This window comes from Eurytemora carolleeae, unplaced genomic scaffold, assembly GCF_000591075.1.
Source record: "Eurytemora carolleeae unplaced genomic scaffold, Eaff_2.0 scaffold1297, whole genome shotgun sequence".
Classification (NCBI taxonomy): Eukaryota; Metazoa; Arthropoda; class Copepoda; order Calanoida; family Temoridae; genus Eurytemora; species Eurytemora carolleeae.
The window spans coordinates 5,104-22,515 of NW_019397237.1; the positions used below are offsets into that span (position 1 = coordinate 5,104).

The window sequence follows — 17,412 nt, forward strand, 5'->3', positions numbered from 1 at the left end:
GCAATGGTCTTAGCATAACAAACCTCCAGGTCAATCAAGAATTAAAAATCTTGATCATCTAGACCTTTAAATCTTTGTTAACTCATACCAAAAGATATTTGCAACTCAAGTCTTAATATTTTTTAACTCAGAACGATGTGATCTTTGTAACTCAAATCGAGATCTTAGTAACTGAAACCTTTAAGTCTTGATAACAGATTTAAATAGTAGTTAAGTCTATGGAAACTTCAAGCTCTTAAGGAAAAAAAAACTAAAAAATAGGATTAGAGTTATAAAAGTTAACCTCAAAATTTACATTTTTAACACAATTTTATCTGCTTGAAGATTAAATAAAAAATTACGCCTAAAGATAGAATTCTTACATTTTTTTTAATATTTAGAATTAAAATATAAAATTTCCGATGTCCGTGGACTTTCCAAGGGTTTATTTATAGATGCAGAAACCCTTTCAAATCCAAGGATGACGGAAAATGAGAAAACAATAAAAGTTTCTAAAAATCCTATTTGTGTATTTGTGTGCATAAAATGTGTTGTACAATGTATAGTGTGCTTAAATCTATATGTAGTACACATTTAGTTGTACTGTAAAGTACACATTTAGTTGTACTGTAAAGTACACATTTAGTTGTACTGTACATGAATTGACAAGTGATACACTCAACAGTAAAAAAGTACATAATGCAGTACACTGCAAAGTGTACTTACTAAATGATACAAAATGTAAACTACTGAGATCAAAAGAAGGTAATCAATTAATTTGCAGATCCCAATCCCCCTTCATTAAGAAATGGTGGGGAGTGGTGCTGGTATTTTTAATTGGCATATTAATTGATTACATTTAATTTTCGTAACTAAAGGAACTTAAACCTACAGTGTAAAATACATACAGGCAAACTTAGTAATACAAATCTCTTTCACACAAAACCTTTAAATACCGTAAATATTAAAGTTAGAAAAACCTTACAGAATTATAAAACAGTTAGTTGCTAACTCAGATTCTTTTCAGAATACAATAAAAAAAGAAAAAATTCTTACGCGCAAACTAGAATTTAACTTTGAACAAAAATCAATCTTTGGGGAAAAAACCTAAAAATAAAACCTTGCGCCGAGATAATATAAAATGAGAAACCCTATGGTTATGAAACCGGACCAAATATACGAGAAGCTCATTTTTCTGAAAATATTCACATGTTTAGCACCGAATAATTCTAGTCTAGAAAACCCGGAGCTGAAAACATCCCTTAAACTAAGCGGTTGTAAGCGCTTCAAGGCACAACTATGTATTTTTTAAGTCCAGGACTTCACTCTGTACTCCTAATATATATGTATATAAACCGTAAATGTAATTTTTCTCTGCATAATTTCATCTAAAAAATCCGCTTTTAAAGCCAATGATTCCTCTTGTATCTACTGTTCTATTCAACCAAAGATTGTCTATTGAATGTTCATTTCCGACTTCTCATCATTTTTAATTTTTTAGACAGAGTCTGATGTCGTGATCTCTGGGTGTCGAGGTCACGTATGAGCTTCGCCTCGACTGAGACCAGTCGCTGGCAGTAGTTTGCCGACTTTATGAGGATCTGAAGTTTTGACGCTTTGTCGCAGACCGCCAAGTCGGGGACAGAACTTTTGAGCCTGTCAAACGCGTTCTTAAGGTCAATTCGTCGCTGTCGTTCTAACGAGTTATGAAGATCTCTTACGTCACGTGGTTTCCCGTCGTTTTTTGACAACATCCGGTTGGCCTCCATCCACTTCCGGTCTTCTTCCTTCGACACCCGGGTCTGACTTATCTGAAAAAGGGAAATTGTAAAACTAAAAAGTTAGGTTCTTATTCTCGGATGAGGTTAATTAGTTTTGTCGCATAACTGAAATAACTAGACACGTCCAATATTTTAAGAAGAAAAAATGCTTTAAATTTTTGCCCGGGAAATTGACTTGAAAAAAAACACGATGCATTTACACATATTATTAAAAGAAGCTGGCTGAATCTATAATTAAAAACGTGGAACAAGAAAGGATATTTTGAGGTTTGATGATGTCAAGTCTCTTTCAGTGATATAGAAAATTGCCCCACTTAATAGTAGGAAGGAAGGCAGGAGAAATGCATATACCCCCCCCCCTCAACACACACACCTCTCATAACAAATGAGTTCTGAAGTCACAAAGCGAAAACTTTGTGTTGAAAAAATTGTAAATCTGAAACTAATAGTAGTGCTAATTATTGTTCGCCATCATTCAGAGTTTAGACAGTCTGTCAGTCTTAGGACCTTCACAGGTCAGGGGGGATACTGGATATACATACACAGGATATACATACATATAGGGGTAAATATACATAGACACCACAGGATATACAATATACATACATACAGGGGTGGATATACATCAGGATATTTATAAATACAGGTTTGGAAATAACATACGCTAGATATAAAGACATACGGGGATTGATTTCATATACACATGATAAAAAGACATTCATCAATTTATACTTGATCAGTGAAAGCTTTCAAGGGTACCATAGTAAATTGGGCATTGCCATATTTGCATGGAGGGTCAATTAAAATTACGCTTACAGTCCCTTAAGATAATAAGTTTACATTATGTGATTATGTGAGATGAGATCTGCAAGAAGCCCCATCTTGGGCAACCCAGACCGCCTACAGGACTATCCGACCCCTACCGGTAAGAAAAATCCTGTATTCTGTTCAAGGGATGATTAAGGATTTTTATTTTTTGTTTAAACCTATTTTAATATTTCTTTTCGTATGCTAAATTTGATTTAGTATTTCTTCTTGATCGTTCACAGTGATAATTAAAACAATTGTTCTACAAACATAAAAGTTTTTAGTATGATCTTATTTGTGTGTTTTAGCAGGGAACTTGAGAAGAGAAAGGCAAGTTGAACCAACCCATGGCTTCCAATTGCAATTCAACCCAAGCAAAAGAAATAAATCAAAATAAAATGAAAAATTGAAATTCACCATTAATAAAAACTGTAGGATTTCAAGACAGGCTCCAAATAACTTTAGTTTCTTGATAACACAAATTTTGTATTTATATTTAAACTGTTGTCTCTGCTCCCCCTCCATAATCCTTCTAATTCTAGGAATAACCCCTTATTTCAAGATGGCCCCCTGTATAACTGAATGTCTCAATACGTAATTAAACAATACATAAGAGTAATTTCATATTGAAAAACATACACAATCTAACTTCTGTTTTCTTTTGAAATGTCCAGTTCTTTTAATTCCGTTTTTTTAGTATTTTGAATCAAAACTAAAGAAATTCTTCCTGACAATTTTATTTCAAGCATATAAACAGACTCTAGCAGTTTTCTTACATCTGCGTGAAAAATGAGTTTTCTCGCGCCGAAACATCTCAGGTAAATTTAAATCAATCAATTTTAAACAAACATTATGAACGGACACAGGTGTGTTGTGGTGGAGGGGTGGGTGGGGGGACAAGTAATTGGGAGTTTACGTTAAAATAATATCAAACATAACTAAATTGTAATGTTTAGTAACCAAATCTGTCCCAAATAAAGCTGGACCTTTATCAAGATATTTGCGAAAGGAAAAATCAAAGACTATTAATTTTAATCAATTCCTTTTGTTGTTTAATTTTTCTATGGAAAGCCAGCAATACAGTTGATTTTATATATTATAAAATCTTATGTTTTTAAAGGGCAAGCCCGTCAATGTGGTTATTTATTAAATTTCAGTAGGTTTTGGAAAAAATTATTTAGCTATGAATTTGAGATATTCTGCAGCTTCTTTCACAGTACGAATATTAATTACAGGCATTTTTGTTTATTTTAACTTGGTAAAAAGGAACTGAGTTTTTGCCACAAATTCAGGTTTTCTAATCCCTATATCTTTGCAATCTGATGTCTTATACCTTTGATATTTCAAACTATAAATTCTGTTAGATTAAGTAGTCAAAGTTTGAAATATCAAGGATGTAATGCAAGGAAAGTTATTTCAGAGGTGTACACATCTTTTGTAAGGCATTGTACTGTCTCTGGGCGGTAATGTAAACACAAGACGGATGTCAAAGCCTGACATGGGATCCATCTTTCACATAAAAATCAGTGAAATATCCTGGTCATAGGAAACTATTATGTGAATTATCAAAATTATCAAAATTTAATGCTTTTAACCTTCTCGGAGACGAACACTGATGTATCTATTCTTGTTTACAAATTCCGCCCAAAGAGAACTGGTTTCAATATGTACGCAGAGTTCACACGACCGCAAATAACTTTCCTTGCATTACACACTTGGATAACATGAAAGTTAACACCATCAGTTTGAGAAGATATCAGGATGTGAAACCTTGGATAACATGAAAGTTAACATCATCAGTTTGAGAAGATATCAGGATGTGAAACCTTGGATAACATGAAAGTTAACACCATCAGTTTGAGAAGATATCAGGATGTGAAAATTGGAGTTAGACCGATTTCTCATTTTCTATGATAAATTTTCTAAGGCCGCATATTCCTATAAAGAAAAAAACATTAACGGGGCTATGTCAAGTCCCACACAAAACATGGACTCATTTGACTCAGCCGTTTTTTTTGCATGTCAAAGATAGACAAATAAATATAAAAAAGAAGATAGAGAACTATACGCATTGTTTTACGCAGGGAACAGCTGATATAGTTGTTGCGTAGCTCTCAGACTAATAATATACACAACTACGCATTTATCGACTTGTACGAAGGAGGGAACTCGCGGACGCCATGAGCCTCCGCTATGCAGACACGAGCCTCCAAGATTTGTTAGACAGACCGAGCCTCAGCTATGCAGTAATAAGTATGCGCAATACAATAAAATGTGCCTAGCTGTGTAATACAGGAGGTTTTTTTAAACTTGTGTTTTAAGTTTAAGTTGTATATTAAACTTTAAACATTTTTTACACAAAAAGTAAAATATTTAGAGAAAAAAATTTGAATTGAATTGAATTTCATCTTTAATGATCTTTGATTTAAGCGATACCTTTATATGTAGTTCAATTTAAATCTCGAAAATTTGTATTTTTATTTAAATCTTCACATTTTCAAAAAAAAGGTTTTGTTTAAATCAAAGATTACAACAAAACAAACTAAGTTTACTCCAGAAATATTTCTCCAAATATCTTCCTTTCTGCGTAAGAAATTTTCAAAGTTTTAGTATAAATATTATAGACAACTTTATGAGTCTATATATGTTTCTAATCATGACAATCAATATATAACAAAATTTAAAAAATCTGTGCTGTATGGGGGAGGTGATCTTTTATTGTATAGCGGAGGCTTGGTCTGCATAGTGGAGTTTCGGTCTGCCTCGCAAATCTGGGAGGCTTGTGTCTGCATAGCGGAGGCTCATGGCGTCTGTGGGGTTCCCTCCCTCCTTGTACTCTTAGTTCTTACCCATAGGAGGGGAGGGGAGGGGGGGGGCAGAGCCCAAGGACAAAATGTAAATTGATAAAACGGTCAGGCTTCTTTGCTATTCAAGGCATTCAACGAATCCAATTAGCAAACAGTTTTACTTACAAAACTTTTTATAATATTTTATAATATTCATCTCAGTTCTTAATGAAATCAAAGTATTACTTAAGCCCCCCCCCCCCTTGCGCCCTGTTAAAGAAATGCCCCTGAAGAATGGAGTAACAAAGAAATAAAAACATAAAAATAATTTTGATGTTATTTTTAGGATTGCACGTCTCCCTCCCAATTGGTCAAGAAGATTGCAAATTCTTTCGCCGTTCATTCACCTCTTCTCAACCTTGCATGCACGTCTAATACACCCTGCCAGGGGCCGGGATGGGGGGGGGGGGGTATTTGTTTAAAATCCAATCTGATTATCTTTTATGAAAAATAAAAAGACATAAACAGGAAAAAAAATATTACGCTTTACGCTACTTTAATTTAATCTTGTAGTAATCTCCAAATACATTTTATATATCCTCTCTCCATATGCATTCTATCTTTAAAATGTAAAAAATTTTGTGAAAAAAAAACAAAATCTTATTCCTAGGTTTCCGCTATAATTTAAGAGGGAGGGGATACAAAATATATACCCCGAGACTGAACCTATGTAGAATTAAACCCTTAATTATCAACCTTTTATAGCAAGTTAATCAGCTAATTTGTTATTTAATTATGCTTTAAAAAGCTTAATGCATAACTTTAATGGAATATACTTAGATACTTACTCTAATACATTTAATTATGCTATAAAAGTAACGACAAAACCGACCAACAAGAAATTCCAAACTGGCTTTTTGATTATCAAGAAAGCAATGATAATTAATTTCGTTTGATATTCTGATAAACTTATAGTAAAATGTTTAAGAAATAGTTTGCGAGTACGTCAAGTAAACATTTTACTATGGACAATAATAACAAAATAGAAATGCAACTTAAGCACTTTAGAATAAATTGTGGGAAACCTAAAAAGGTTTCAGGTTATTAAAGTTTGGTTTATCGTTGCATCAATGAATAAAAGAGGCATCTATATGAATAATAGAGGCATCTATATGAATAAAAGAGGCATCTAAATGAATAATAGAGGCATCTTTATGAATAAAAGAGGCATCTATATGAATGAAAGAGGNTGAAGATAATCTTAACCATTCCCTCCCCCAACCCCTGCCTAATCCTATACTTCCTAAAATTGAAGATTAATACTTATTCACAAATGTTAAATTTTAATTCATTTGAACAAAATAAATAAAGAATTTCAAACTAACAGAAAAGGATATCGAACCTTTGCCCAAAACTATGAATCTCTAATCCCTATATCTCTGAAACCCAGTGTCGTAGACCTTCAATTTTTTTATATAATTTAGGTTAGATTACATAATAAATTATTACTTTACACTAACAGGTTTTCAAAAATTTGAGTTTGAGAAAAAGACTCAATTCCTTTGTACTAATTTTTTATTACAGGGTAGAAAAAATTTAAAGCCAGGTGGGGGGGGGATGTAGTTTTGGAAGAATAGCTGTGCTTTCTCCAAAGGAATCGACTGCAAGGAACGAGATTATGAAAAAAAAGGAAAAAGTTAGAAAAAGGAGATAAATTACATCTTACTTGAATAGATTTTGATTTGTTAGGCAGAACAGGAAGCTTGAATCCACTTTGACGAGGATACTGGAGTCTTGGCCGCCGAAGCAATGATCTAGAGTTTTGCAAACTCGTCGATTTAAACTTCATATGAAATTTAAACTTTGGTTTGTTCACGGGTTTAGTATGTATTGGGCTGACTCGGACCGGGTGGTTGGGTATTCGGAAGGTATTCGATGGATTTATATGTTGACTGGAATTTGAATCGTCATCGTCGGACGATTCTTCGCGGGTCTTTATAACATCTCTCTTCTTCGAAGTGGCGATATAACAGTGGTCAGAGTAGGTAATGTCCTGGTTAGATTTCAAGGTATCCTTTACACCCTGTAACCTGGAGTTGATGGTTCCAACCTCAACCTCGCCATCGATATCACTTGAAGTTTCGTCCAGGTCGCTGGTTTCCGACGACAGCGGTGTATCAAAACAATCCAGGTCCTTGGTTAAACTTCCAAGGTTCATACTCGTACTAGGAGCGATATCCGGTTTGTTTTTAGGTTCGGAGTTAGTGTTAAGAAGCATCAAAGATTTCTCGTCATTGGCTGACATATCTCCGGACCACATGCAGTCGTGTCGGAGTGGTTTATCTTGAAAACCAAGAATATCCTCTAACAAACTATCGAAGTCCATGTCAATCCCGCCGTCCATATTGATGTCCACGTCGAGGTTACTGGGGAAGGCCAACATATCTATGTCTGGAACTAAACTATCCGTTGATTTTGTTGGTTTCATCATCTGATAAATATTGTTTGTCACGGTGTTCATTTCTTCTTGTTCCATTTTAATAAACTCGGACTTTGCCAGATCAAATTTTTGCCAGATATCCTCACTTGCTAGCGACATTATTCTATTCTTTAGGGGATGTAATTTGGCATGACAGTTGCTGTGACGTTGGCGTATGTTGACGTCGCTGTATATGTTGTGTAAGGACAGCTGTATATATGCGTCTGTGCAATATCTCTAGTAAATATATTGCTCTGTATAACAGCAGCTTATTTTAGTGTGTATATATATTATGGAATCCAGAGAGCTTGCGCAGATAGACTGAGACACTACAAGTACAGTCACAGGGGGAGAGAGAGAGAGCCAGGCCCGATCCACGTGAGGGGGGGATGAACTCACCGGTATACTGGAGAGGGGGGGGGGAGGCACCGGCCGGCACTATTCCCATTGGACACAGGATTTGCACTGTACCTTAGCTTAAAAATACTTGTGATACATAGTGTACGTACAGAAAATCATTTATATATATGTTTTTTTTATATATACATCAAAAATCCTATGCATATAATTAAGATATTAATTTATTGTTCTTGTTTTCAATCATTAGGACACTGACAATTGTCACAAGAGATGATGATCATTATACAATTGTTATATTATAAATACCATTTTATACATTTTTTATAAAATAAAATAATGCACCCGAAATAAATATTCTAATATTAAATGGTAATATTTACTTCATTATAAATATGAAAATGAAATATCCTGATATATATTTTATGAAAAGGTATAAAACAGTTTTTTTTGGCAAAACGTCTTAGGCATGTACGGGGGTTGAGGGGCTGTAGGGGGCAGGGAATCCCCCTGGATGACCTGGATAGGTTAAAATATAATATTCAGGTGGATTCATCCACCCCACTGGAGACTAAAGCCCCCTGACAACTTCGAGAATATGCCCCTTTGCTTTGTTCCCTTCTTCTAACACCCCTTCCCCCTCAAAACTTTATTTTTTTATGGCAACTTTGATTTTATTATGGTATCTAACAGTTTTGGTTGAAGTGTTATAGATTTGACGAATCTAACAAAAATTGTAAAATACACAACATTGTGAAATTTAACTTAATACATATCATTGTGAAATTCAACTTAATGCGCGCCTGAAATAGATTTTCTACTATTTTCTCTGTTTGCTATATGATTTAAAACATTGTAATGAACATGAAAATAGCAAGTATTACATAACCCTTTACTGTAAGGGGATTTTGAAATTAGCTAACATGTAACCATTCACATTTTAACAATATCTATTAAACAGCTGCTGAATTGTCGTCTTTTTACTCCATAGTTTTTTTGGGTCTCACTGTACATTCTCTTTTTACAATTGAAGAAGTTTTTCAGGTGGCTAATTCCAAAAGGTCGTTTTTAAAAAGTATATTTTTCCAAGGGGATGCAAATAGGAAAGAATTTTCCTGTTCGGAAAAGGTTATATTTATTTAGCTAAAACATATTAAAGTCTATGTACATTGTACACGAGCAGCAATGCTACACAAATGTAGGCCGATCGCTTCCCGGCTATATTATGAGATATATTAGGGAAAGTACAACTTGGGAAAATGCAAATGCGGGAAGTTTAAAGGTGCGAAATTCTATATTTTGGAAAGAGACTCTATTTGGAAAATTATGATTTGGGAAATCATCTAACATCATATTTTCTGGAGATTACTCATGGTGTACAAAACAAGGAAATTTGCAAACCTGGGTTTCTAGTTCTCCAGACAGCTCTGTGGAGTTGGAGGCAGCTGGTCTAGACTCTACGCGGTCGGACCTTGATGCAACATCAGCAGACGAGTTAACCCGAAACATACATAAAAAATACTAATAAAAACTTTATGAAAATAAACATATTCCCAAAATTGGCCTAAAGCATAAATTTATTTTAAATATCTTACTGAAACCTGATTATACGTATTTTTCGAAAAATATATCTGAATGTTTTCAAACAAATGCACAACAATAACAACATAAAAATTGTACTTTTTCACAAAACACTATTTTAAACTTTAAAGAAAAAATCGAATGAGAGAAAAATTAATTTTTGTCATTTTTTGCTTGCGTAAAATTTATTGCAAAAATGTGAGTATCTGTATCTGAACTGTACAATTCTTTAATTCAGTTAAATTTCAGTAGATGCACGTACGTTGAAATTTGTATTTTTTGAAGATTCAATTTTTTTCGACAAAAAAAAATCGGCGAGGAAAATAGATAAAACCTTGTTTGCAAGAGTTTTTTTTTGGTAAAAAAACCCTGAAGTATAACTTTGCTTATGATTGGTTTAGTCCGACAAAATGGTCTGAGGGGCAGAGAGGAAAAATTATGAAAATTCTAAAAAATTTAAAGGATTCTACATTTTCTGTAAAATAAAATTTGTATTCCTCTTAATCTGCTAAAATTTTATCTTATTTTGGTTCTGGTCTGAAACTAAGAGAACTAGCTGATTTCACAAACTGTCCAAATATCTCCATATTTTAGTTTCAAACAAGTTTCAAAACAGAATGCTATTTAATTAATATTGATAAGTTGATGAAATTGTTCGATTGTTTAGTATTATGGCTGATTAATATTTTTTTATAAAAAGAAACATTAAAATCAAATCTTATGACGTTTTTCGCAAAAAAATTCTTTCAAAGATATAAAAAATAAAGCGGAACATAAATATTCTTACTACTCCGCCTCGGTATTTGAGGGAGGATATTATGGAAATTAATGTCCCCGGGCAATACTCTAGATATTGGGGGAGGGTATCAATAAAATAATGTCCCTAAGCATAAAGATTAATTGATTGATAATAAGTTCCAGAAACTCCAGGATTTGAAACTTTTCTAATTTTTCGAAGTTGATTTTGTTGGTTCAAACTGAAAGGAGCATTAAAGAATTATGATACATTGATCCAAAGGTTGCAAAAATAAATGAAAATTTCGCCAATTACTTACCTTGTAAACTAAAGTTTAAAACCTTTTCTGTATAGTTTCAATATATACATATCTTCGGCTACAAAAGATATTGGTGAGGTAGTGAAGTTAAACAAATGGCCCTCAAAGTATCACTTTTCATACAGTGAGAAGCAGAAAACTGTGGAATGGGAAGACGACATGAAAGCAATAATTAAGTGTATTTTATGGTGTTACAAATAAAAAAGTTTTACTGTAGTAGCTTATAATTTTCTTATCTAGTAAAACGGGTCTGTTTACCAATTGCTTTGTTTCATGTTCATTAGTCTATTTTAAGTCCTAACTTGGGTCTAAAAGTATTTTATGGTTCTACTTATGCAATCTTGATCTTTGTGAGGAGACATGAGCAGGGATCGTGTAAACATATACTGTGACGTATAAGGAAAACATATTTCTAAGATAAAAAAGAAAATTGAAAAAAATGGAATAGGAATATCTTGTGAAGGGCAGGAGGTGCAATCAATCAATGTTAACTAATTGTTCTTACTTTCGAACGACCAGTTAAAAGAGATTTTATATGCAATCTAAAGGCTTTCTTAAACGGACGATAGACTCACCCCCTCAACTAAGCTTTCGGTGCGTTCTGCAGTAATTTGCAGTACACTGACCGAAGAGATAGTAGTGTTTAGTGGAGAGTGAACTACTCACCATGGTACCCTTTATACCTTCATCTAGATTAAAATTAAAGAAGATTTTGGCTTTTCTTTCTTAAAACGTGTTCAAGTCTGAAAATTTCCTTCATATTCTATGTTGCATGAATCCCATAATTGAAAATAATAAACTTTAAGCCAGTAAAATATGAATATATCATTCATCCTTGACCAGACGAAGACTTTAGAACTTTGTGACTGTTATCATCGGAGCTACACTTTCCATAACATTCTAGTCTTTCAATCTTGCAAGTGTAGTTTTTATATTCTGACGGAAAAAATGAAATGAAAAAAAATGAATATTAATTTACATAAAAAAGATTAAAAAGAACTAATAAAATAGGTGAGGAAGCCGTAAGCTTGATGGTAAAACCTATAAAAGTTTAATACATTCTCTATAAAATCTGTTTTACTATTTACTCTCTAGTAGTTTAACTACAGTTGGGTTATTAAAAACTAATTAGTTTAAGCTATTTTATGCTTTTTAATCCTACTTAATGCTACTTTAAGCTATTTTAGCAGAATTCTTAACATGTAATGAAATCTAGCAAAGTTTACATCATGTATGTATGTAGAAATTATAAAATGAAGTTATATTGTCACCATCCAATTATAAGTTTTAACTTTTAGTACGTCTAGAAATACAAATTCTACAAAACTGGTTCCAAAAACTGACATTTAACAGTAAAACCTGCTAAAGTTAAACTTATCACCCATCCTTGTACAAGACTATAGATTAGAAACTCAGCATTGCCTGTGAACTAAATTTTGGCTTTAAATGTTATGATTTATAATCGGACAAACAAACAAACAAAACCAGATATTACTACTTTATTTATATACTAGCTTAAGAACCCAGCGTTGCCCAAGGTATTCATACTTAGAATCTCGAAAACAAATTAAGAACATTCCCATGGTTCTCCAATGTTCCCCAATCAATTTTTAGGCAAATCGATCGAGTGGTTCATAAATTATGATCGGACAAAGAAACAAGCAGACAAACAGAGATTAAACTTTATATATCAAGATACGGTGGTACAAGGTTTAATGCAAGGAAAGTTATTTCAGAAGTATACGCATCTTTTGTACTGCAGTGTACTGTCTCTGGGCGTTAATGTAAACACAAGACGGATGTCGAAGCCTGACATGGGATCCATCTTTCACATAAAAAAATCAATGAAATATTCTGGTCATCGGAAAATATTATGTAAATTATAAAAATTATCAAAATTTAATGCTTTTAACCTCCTCGGGTACTAAACGATTCTTGTTTACAAATTCCGCCCAGAGAGAACTGGTTTCCATATGTACGCAGAGTAGGCCTATTGATATATATTGATATATATTCAGAATTTAACCCTTTCCCTCATGTTCCCCCCTGATATATATTCAGATTTTAACCCTTTCCCTCATGGCCCCCTTCTGATATATATTCAGAATTTAACCCTTTCCCTCATGTCCCCCCATATATATTTAGAATTTAACCCTTTCCCTGATGTTCCCCCCCTGATATATATTCATATATTCAGAATTTAACCCTTTCCCTCATGTTCCCCCCCCCCTTATATATATTCCCTTGTGTTTTCTAAGAATATATTTATATAAAGTTTACGTGTTAAATGTAATCAATTTCATAAATACTAATTTACTTTTAGGAAAAATAAACGGTCAAACTTTTATACTTTTCCCGAAAATTAGACATATTTGATTTTGCAATCATGAATTTCTAAATATAAGGCATTAAAATTCAGTATTTAAGTTTTCTAAAAAATGCCATGTCACTATTGGAGATCCTTAGATATATAGATAAAAGTCAAAATTATACACTTTAAATTTTATTAGTCTACAGTCAATATAGAGTCAACGACAACAGACTAAACTATACAGTCTACACAGATTATACTTTACACTACAGTCTACAGTCTACAGTCTACAGNTCTCCATCTAGTATTTTTAGTTCTCCATCTAGTATTTTTAGTTCTCCATCTAGTATTTTTAGTTCTCCATCTAGTATTTTTAGTTCTCCATCTAGTATTTTTAGTTCTCCATCTAGTATTTTTAGTTCTCCATCTAGTATTTTTAGTTCTCCATCTAGTATTTTTAGTTCTCCATCTAGTATTTTTAGTTCTCCATCTAGTATTTTTAGTTCTCCATCTAGTATTTTTAGTTCTCCATCTAGTATTTTTAGTTCTCCATCTAGTATTTTTAGTTCTCCATCTAGTATTTTTAGTTCTCCATCTAGTATTTTTAGTTCTCCATCTAGTATTTTTAGTTCTCCATCTAGTATTTTTAGTTCTCCATCTAGTATTTTTAGTTCTCCATCTAGTATTTTTAGTTCTCCATCTAGTATTTTTAGTTCTCCATCTAGTATTTTTAGTTCTCCATCTAGTATTTTTAGTTCTCCATCTAGTATTTTTAGTTCTCCATCTAGTATTTTTAGTTCTCCATCTAGTATTTTTAGTTCTCCATCTAGTATTTTTAGTTCTCCATCTAGTATTTTTAGTTCTCCATCTAGTATTTTTAGTTCTCCATCTAGTATTTTTAGTTCTCCATCTAGTATTTTTAGTTCTCCATCTAGTATTTTTAGTTCTCCATCTAGTATTTTTAGTTCTCCATCTAGTATTTTTAGTTCTCCATCTAGTATTTTTAGTTCTCCATCTAGTATTTTTAGTTCTCCATCTAGTATTTTTAGTTCTCCATCTAGTATTTTTAGTTCTCCATCTAGTATTTTTAGTTCTCCATCTAGTATTTTTAGTTCTCCATCTAGTATTTTTAGTTCTCCATCTAGTATTTTTAAAGCATATTTACAGAACAATTAAATGTGTTTTTGCAATAAGCCGTCTGAAGAGAATTTACACAGTCAATGTGAACTTATTTTAAAAGCTTTTTCATCCAAGGGCGACTCTAGGTTGTTTTTATGACCCTTCACCCCCTCTCTCTCTCTTCTCTTTCTCTTTATATCCATAGAGTTTGCATTTATGAGTCATATAAATATTTTGCATCAGTCTCACATCTACAGAATACAACGATAAAGCAAATTAAAGAAGAAAGGAAAGAAGAGCAGCAAAAAGGAAACGGAATTTACAAGAAAAGGCTGCGCAGTGCACATGTACCAATTTATTTATAGAAAATCTCCTATATAATTATATGTAGTTCATATAGTTCATAACCTTATTACATATAGTCCGTATAGTCCGTATTACGCCACAAGAACTTCAACCAATGGCAACGTAGTTTACTGGTCACGTGATTTACGTCTGTATTACGTGACAACGATACTGCACTGCCATTGACTGAAGATTTGGTGACGTAATACGGACTAGAAGGACTATATGTGATAATATTATCAATTATATCTATATAAAAATGCAAAATAAAAATTAAAAGATTATAATAGGAGCAAACCTGAGATTCTCAGGCTCCTGTGGGATATAATCGTTTTCAGATTGGTTGCGTATTTGCTGAAAACTACTACTTTTATACAATTAGAGTTTTCGTAAAAATTTTCATTTTTCCTTTACAGTCCTTTTAAACCAAACATTTACAAAGAGGCTTTCCTAGTGACAATGTTTTCTTATAAATGTATAAAGGGACTGTAAGCGCAATTTCAAGTGACCCTCCATGCAAAGAAGGCAATGCCAGCTATTTACAACGGTACCCTTTAAAGCGTTGTCTAATCAAGCATAAATTAGTTAGCCATGTTTTTGTTTATGTTCAAATTGTTTATTTTCATTTGGGGTTTCTCTTCAAAAGTGACTTGCGCATTTCTAGTTTACAAGAAATAATGGAGAAAATCACAGAAATAAACACTTTTCGAGTCATGAAAACGACGTTTTCTTTTCCAGGAGGGTCACTCAAAATTACTCTTACAGTCCCGTTGAACCGCCATTTTTAATTGTACTCCAAAAAAGCAAAACTTTTCTTGGATGTTTCTGTTTTTAATTGATGGATTTTTAAAAATCGTAAATGTTGACATTTCCAGGCCAAATTTGGACCAGCCAAAAACCTTTTCTGGGGTCATGTGAGTTGTCACAAAAAAATTGCGTCCCATTGGTTCAGCCGTTCATTGGATAAAATCACAAACAGACAAGCAAAATAAAGCATTAGACGTATGCCAGTCAGTATAATATAGGTTTATAAGTATGAAGTAAATATCAAATATTTAGAAATGTACACAACATTTTATTTCAACTTAGAATTTTATCGTGAATCGTATAAAATCTTTTATGTATAAATATAAAACGTCCATGTAGAAAGCATTCCAATTACGGATGAAAATACGTAATAAAATTAAATGTAATAAAACTAGAAATTTGATATCTGATCATTATTTAGTAGTTTACCCTCAAACTAGGTCACAAGGCAGTAAAACAATGTAAACTCATGCAGGTCCATGCATATAATGCATAGATTTTACGTTTGGCTTGTAAAATCAAAGCAATGAAAGAAGACAAGACTGCCAACTTTGACAATTGAGGGAGTTAAATTCAACCTTGGGGTGCAACATCTTTAGCAAAACCAGAAAATAAGAATTCACTTTAAGTTTTCTTTAATTTTGATTTTAAAATGTAAATAAAGATTCTTCTAAAATCCTTTGTTCAATACTAACACCGTTTACCCGCACTTGGTCGTAAATTATGATTTTAGCTCCTTTTCCCGATAAAAGTTGGCCCTGCACTCAACTTGGAATCTCAAATCCAAGATAAAAATATTTCCAGTGACTCTCCCGAGTTCCTCAATCAAAACTTGGGGCAAATCGGTCCAGGGGTTCCTTATTTATGATCGGAAAAAAAGACAAACAGACAGACAGACAAACCAAGATTACAAATTTATATCTTAAAAATAGATATCTTTATTTGAAAAACGTTTTGATTATAAATAAAAAAGATATTTGGATATATTTCAAAATGACGGAAGAAAAATTGATAAATTAACCAAAACTGGCTTAAAAAGGGCTAAAAAATGGCTAAAAAATTTGTAATTTTTAATTTTCAGCAAATGAAGATACTGAAATCTAAGATGTTTTTAGAAACCGGAATATTTCCAGTTATGAGTTGATTTACTAAAAACCAATTTAAGAAATAATATTTAATAAAATTTTATGTTTGAAGGGATTTTTGCGTGAGAGCTTGGATCACTGTAATTGATATTATCTTTTTTATGCCTTTTTTTATTATTTCTATGTACAACCCTAAAGATTTAAGGTCAACTGAGGCACATTTTTATTGTTCCATAACCCCATGCAGAATGTATACATATACTGTTACTATAAGTTTAAAATTAATCCTATAAATTCAGCAACCCCCCCCCCCCCACCATTTTATAAATTCCCTACCTTTGACGATAAACTTCCCCCTCGCAAAGTTTAAATTCCCCCGCTTTCTTAATTCATTCTTCTTTTTTCCATAAAAAAGCATAACTGACAAGAAATACAAATATATTTAGTTGTAAAAATATTGTTTATAAAATCCTCTATTTTCAGGATTTTGTTGCTGTCATTTCTTGCAGCGTGCTCTCACAGAAGGAGTTCAAAGGTCGGAACTATGTATGAGATAATCCTTATTTACAACGCTTGAACTTTATATCAACATTGGAAACTTTTGATTTGAAGCGATTAAATACTCTACCTTAATCCGTGGAACTGTTACGCATAGAGCAAAATATTTTCCACAGTGGAATTATAATAATATTTTTCTGCACTGTGATTCTAAATGCTGCACACACCACTCAAAAAGTTGCATGCTCGTGCCGGTACAACATGTACTGTATATACATTCAGTCGAACTGTCCTGTCTGTAATAACGAGTGTAGAGTCGACCAGCCTGGCTAGATCACAGAAATCGATTAGAATTTTGCAAATCACTTCTTTAAAAACTAAGGCTTAAGACAAGTTCTAATTTTTAGAATTTACAATTTTTT

General features: G+C 32.8%; 1 protein-coding gene across 1 annotated transcript; it reads right to left on the reverse strand.

Moving 5' to 3' along the window:
• Window positions 1-488: 488 nt before the first annotated feature.
• LOC111712953 (myc protein) lies at window positions 489-8,248 on the reverse strand. Its single transcript, XM_023487714.1, has 2 exons — window positions 7,080-8,248; window positions 489-1,790 (listed from the first exon to the last, which is right to left on the reverse strand). Exons 1-2 carry the CDS (start codon window positions 7,950-7,952, stop codon window positions 1,446-1,448), a joined length of 1,218 nt encoding a protein of 405 aa, XP_023343482.1. The 5' UTR covers window positions 7,953-8,248; the 3' UTR covers window positions 489-1,445.
• Between the last annotated feature and the right edge of the window lie 9,164 nt (window positions 8,249-17,412).

Excerpts from the sequence above, each read along its gene's own strand:
- LOC111712953 (XM_023487714.1), bottom strand. The coding sequence starts at position 7,952 with ATGTCGCTAGCAAGTGAGGATATCTGGCAAAAATTTGATCTGGCAAAG. Across the intron at positions 1,791-7,079 it reads ACAAATCAAAATCTATTCAA|ATAAGTCAGACCCGGGTGTC; the intron begins GTAAGATGTAAT and ends TCCCTTTTTCAG.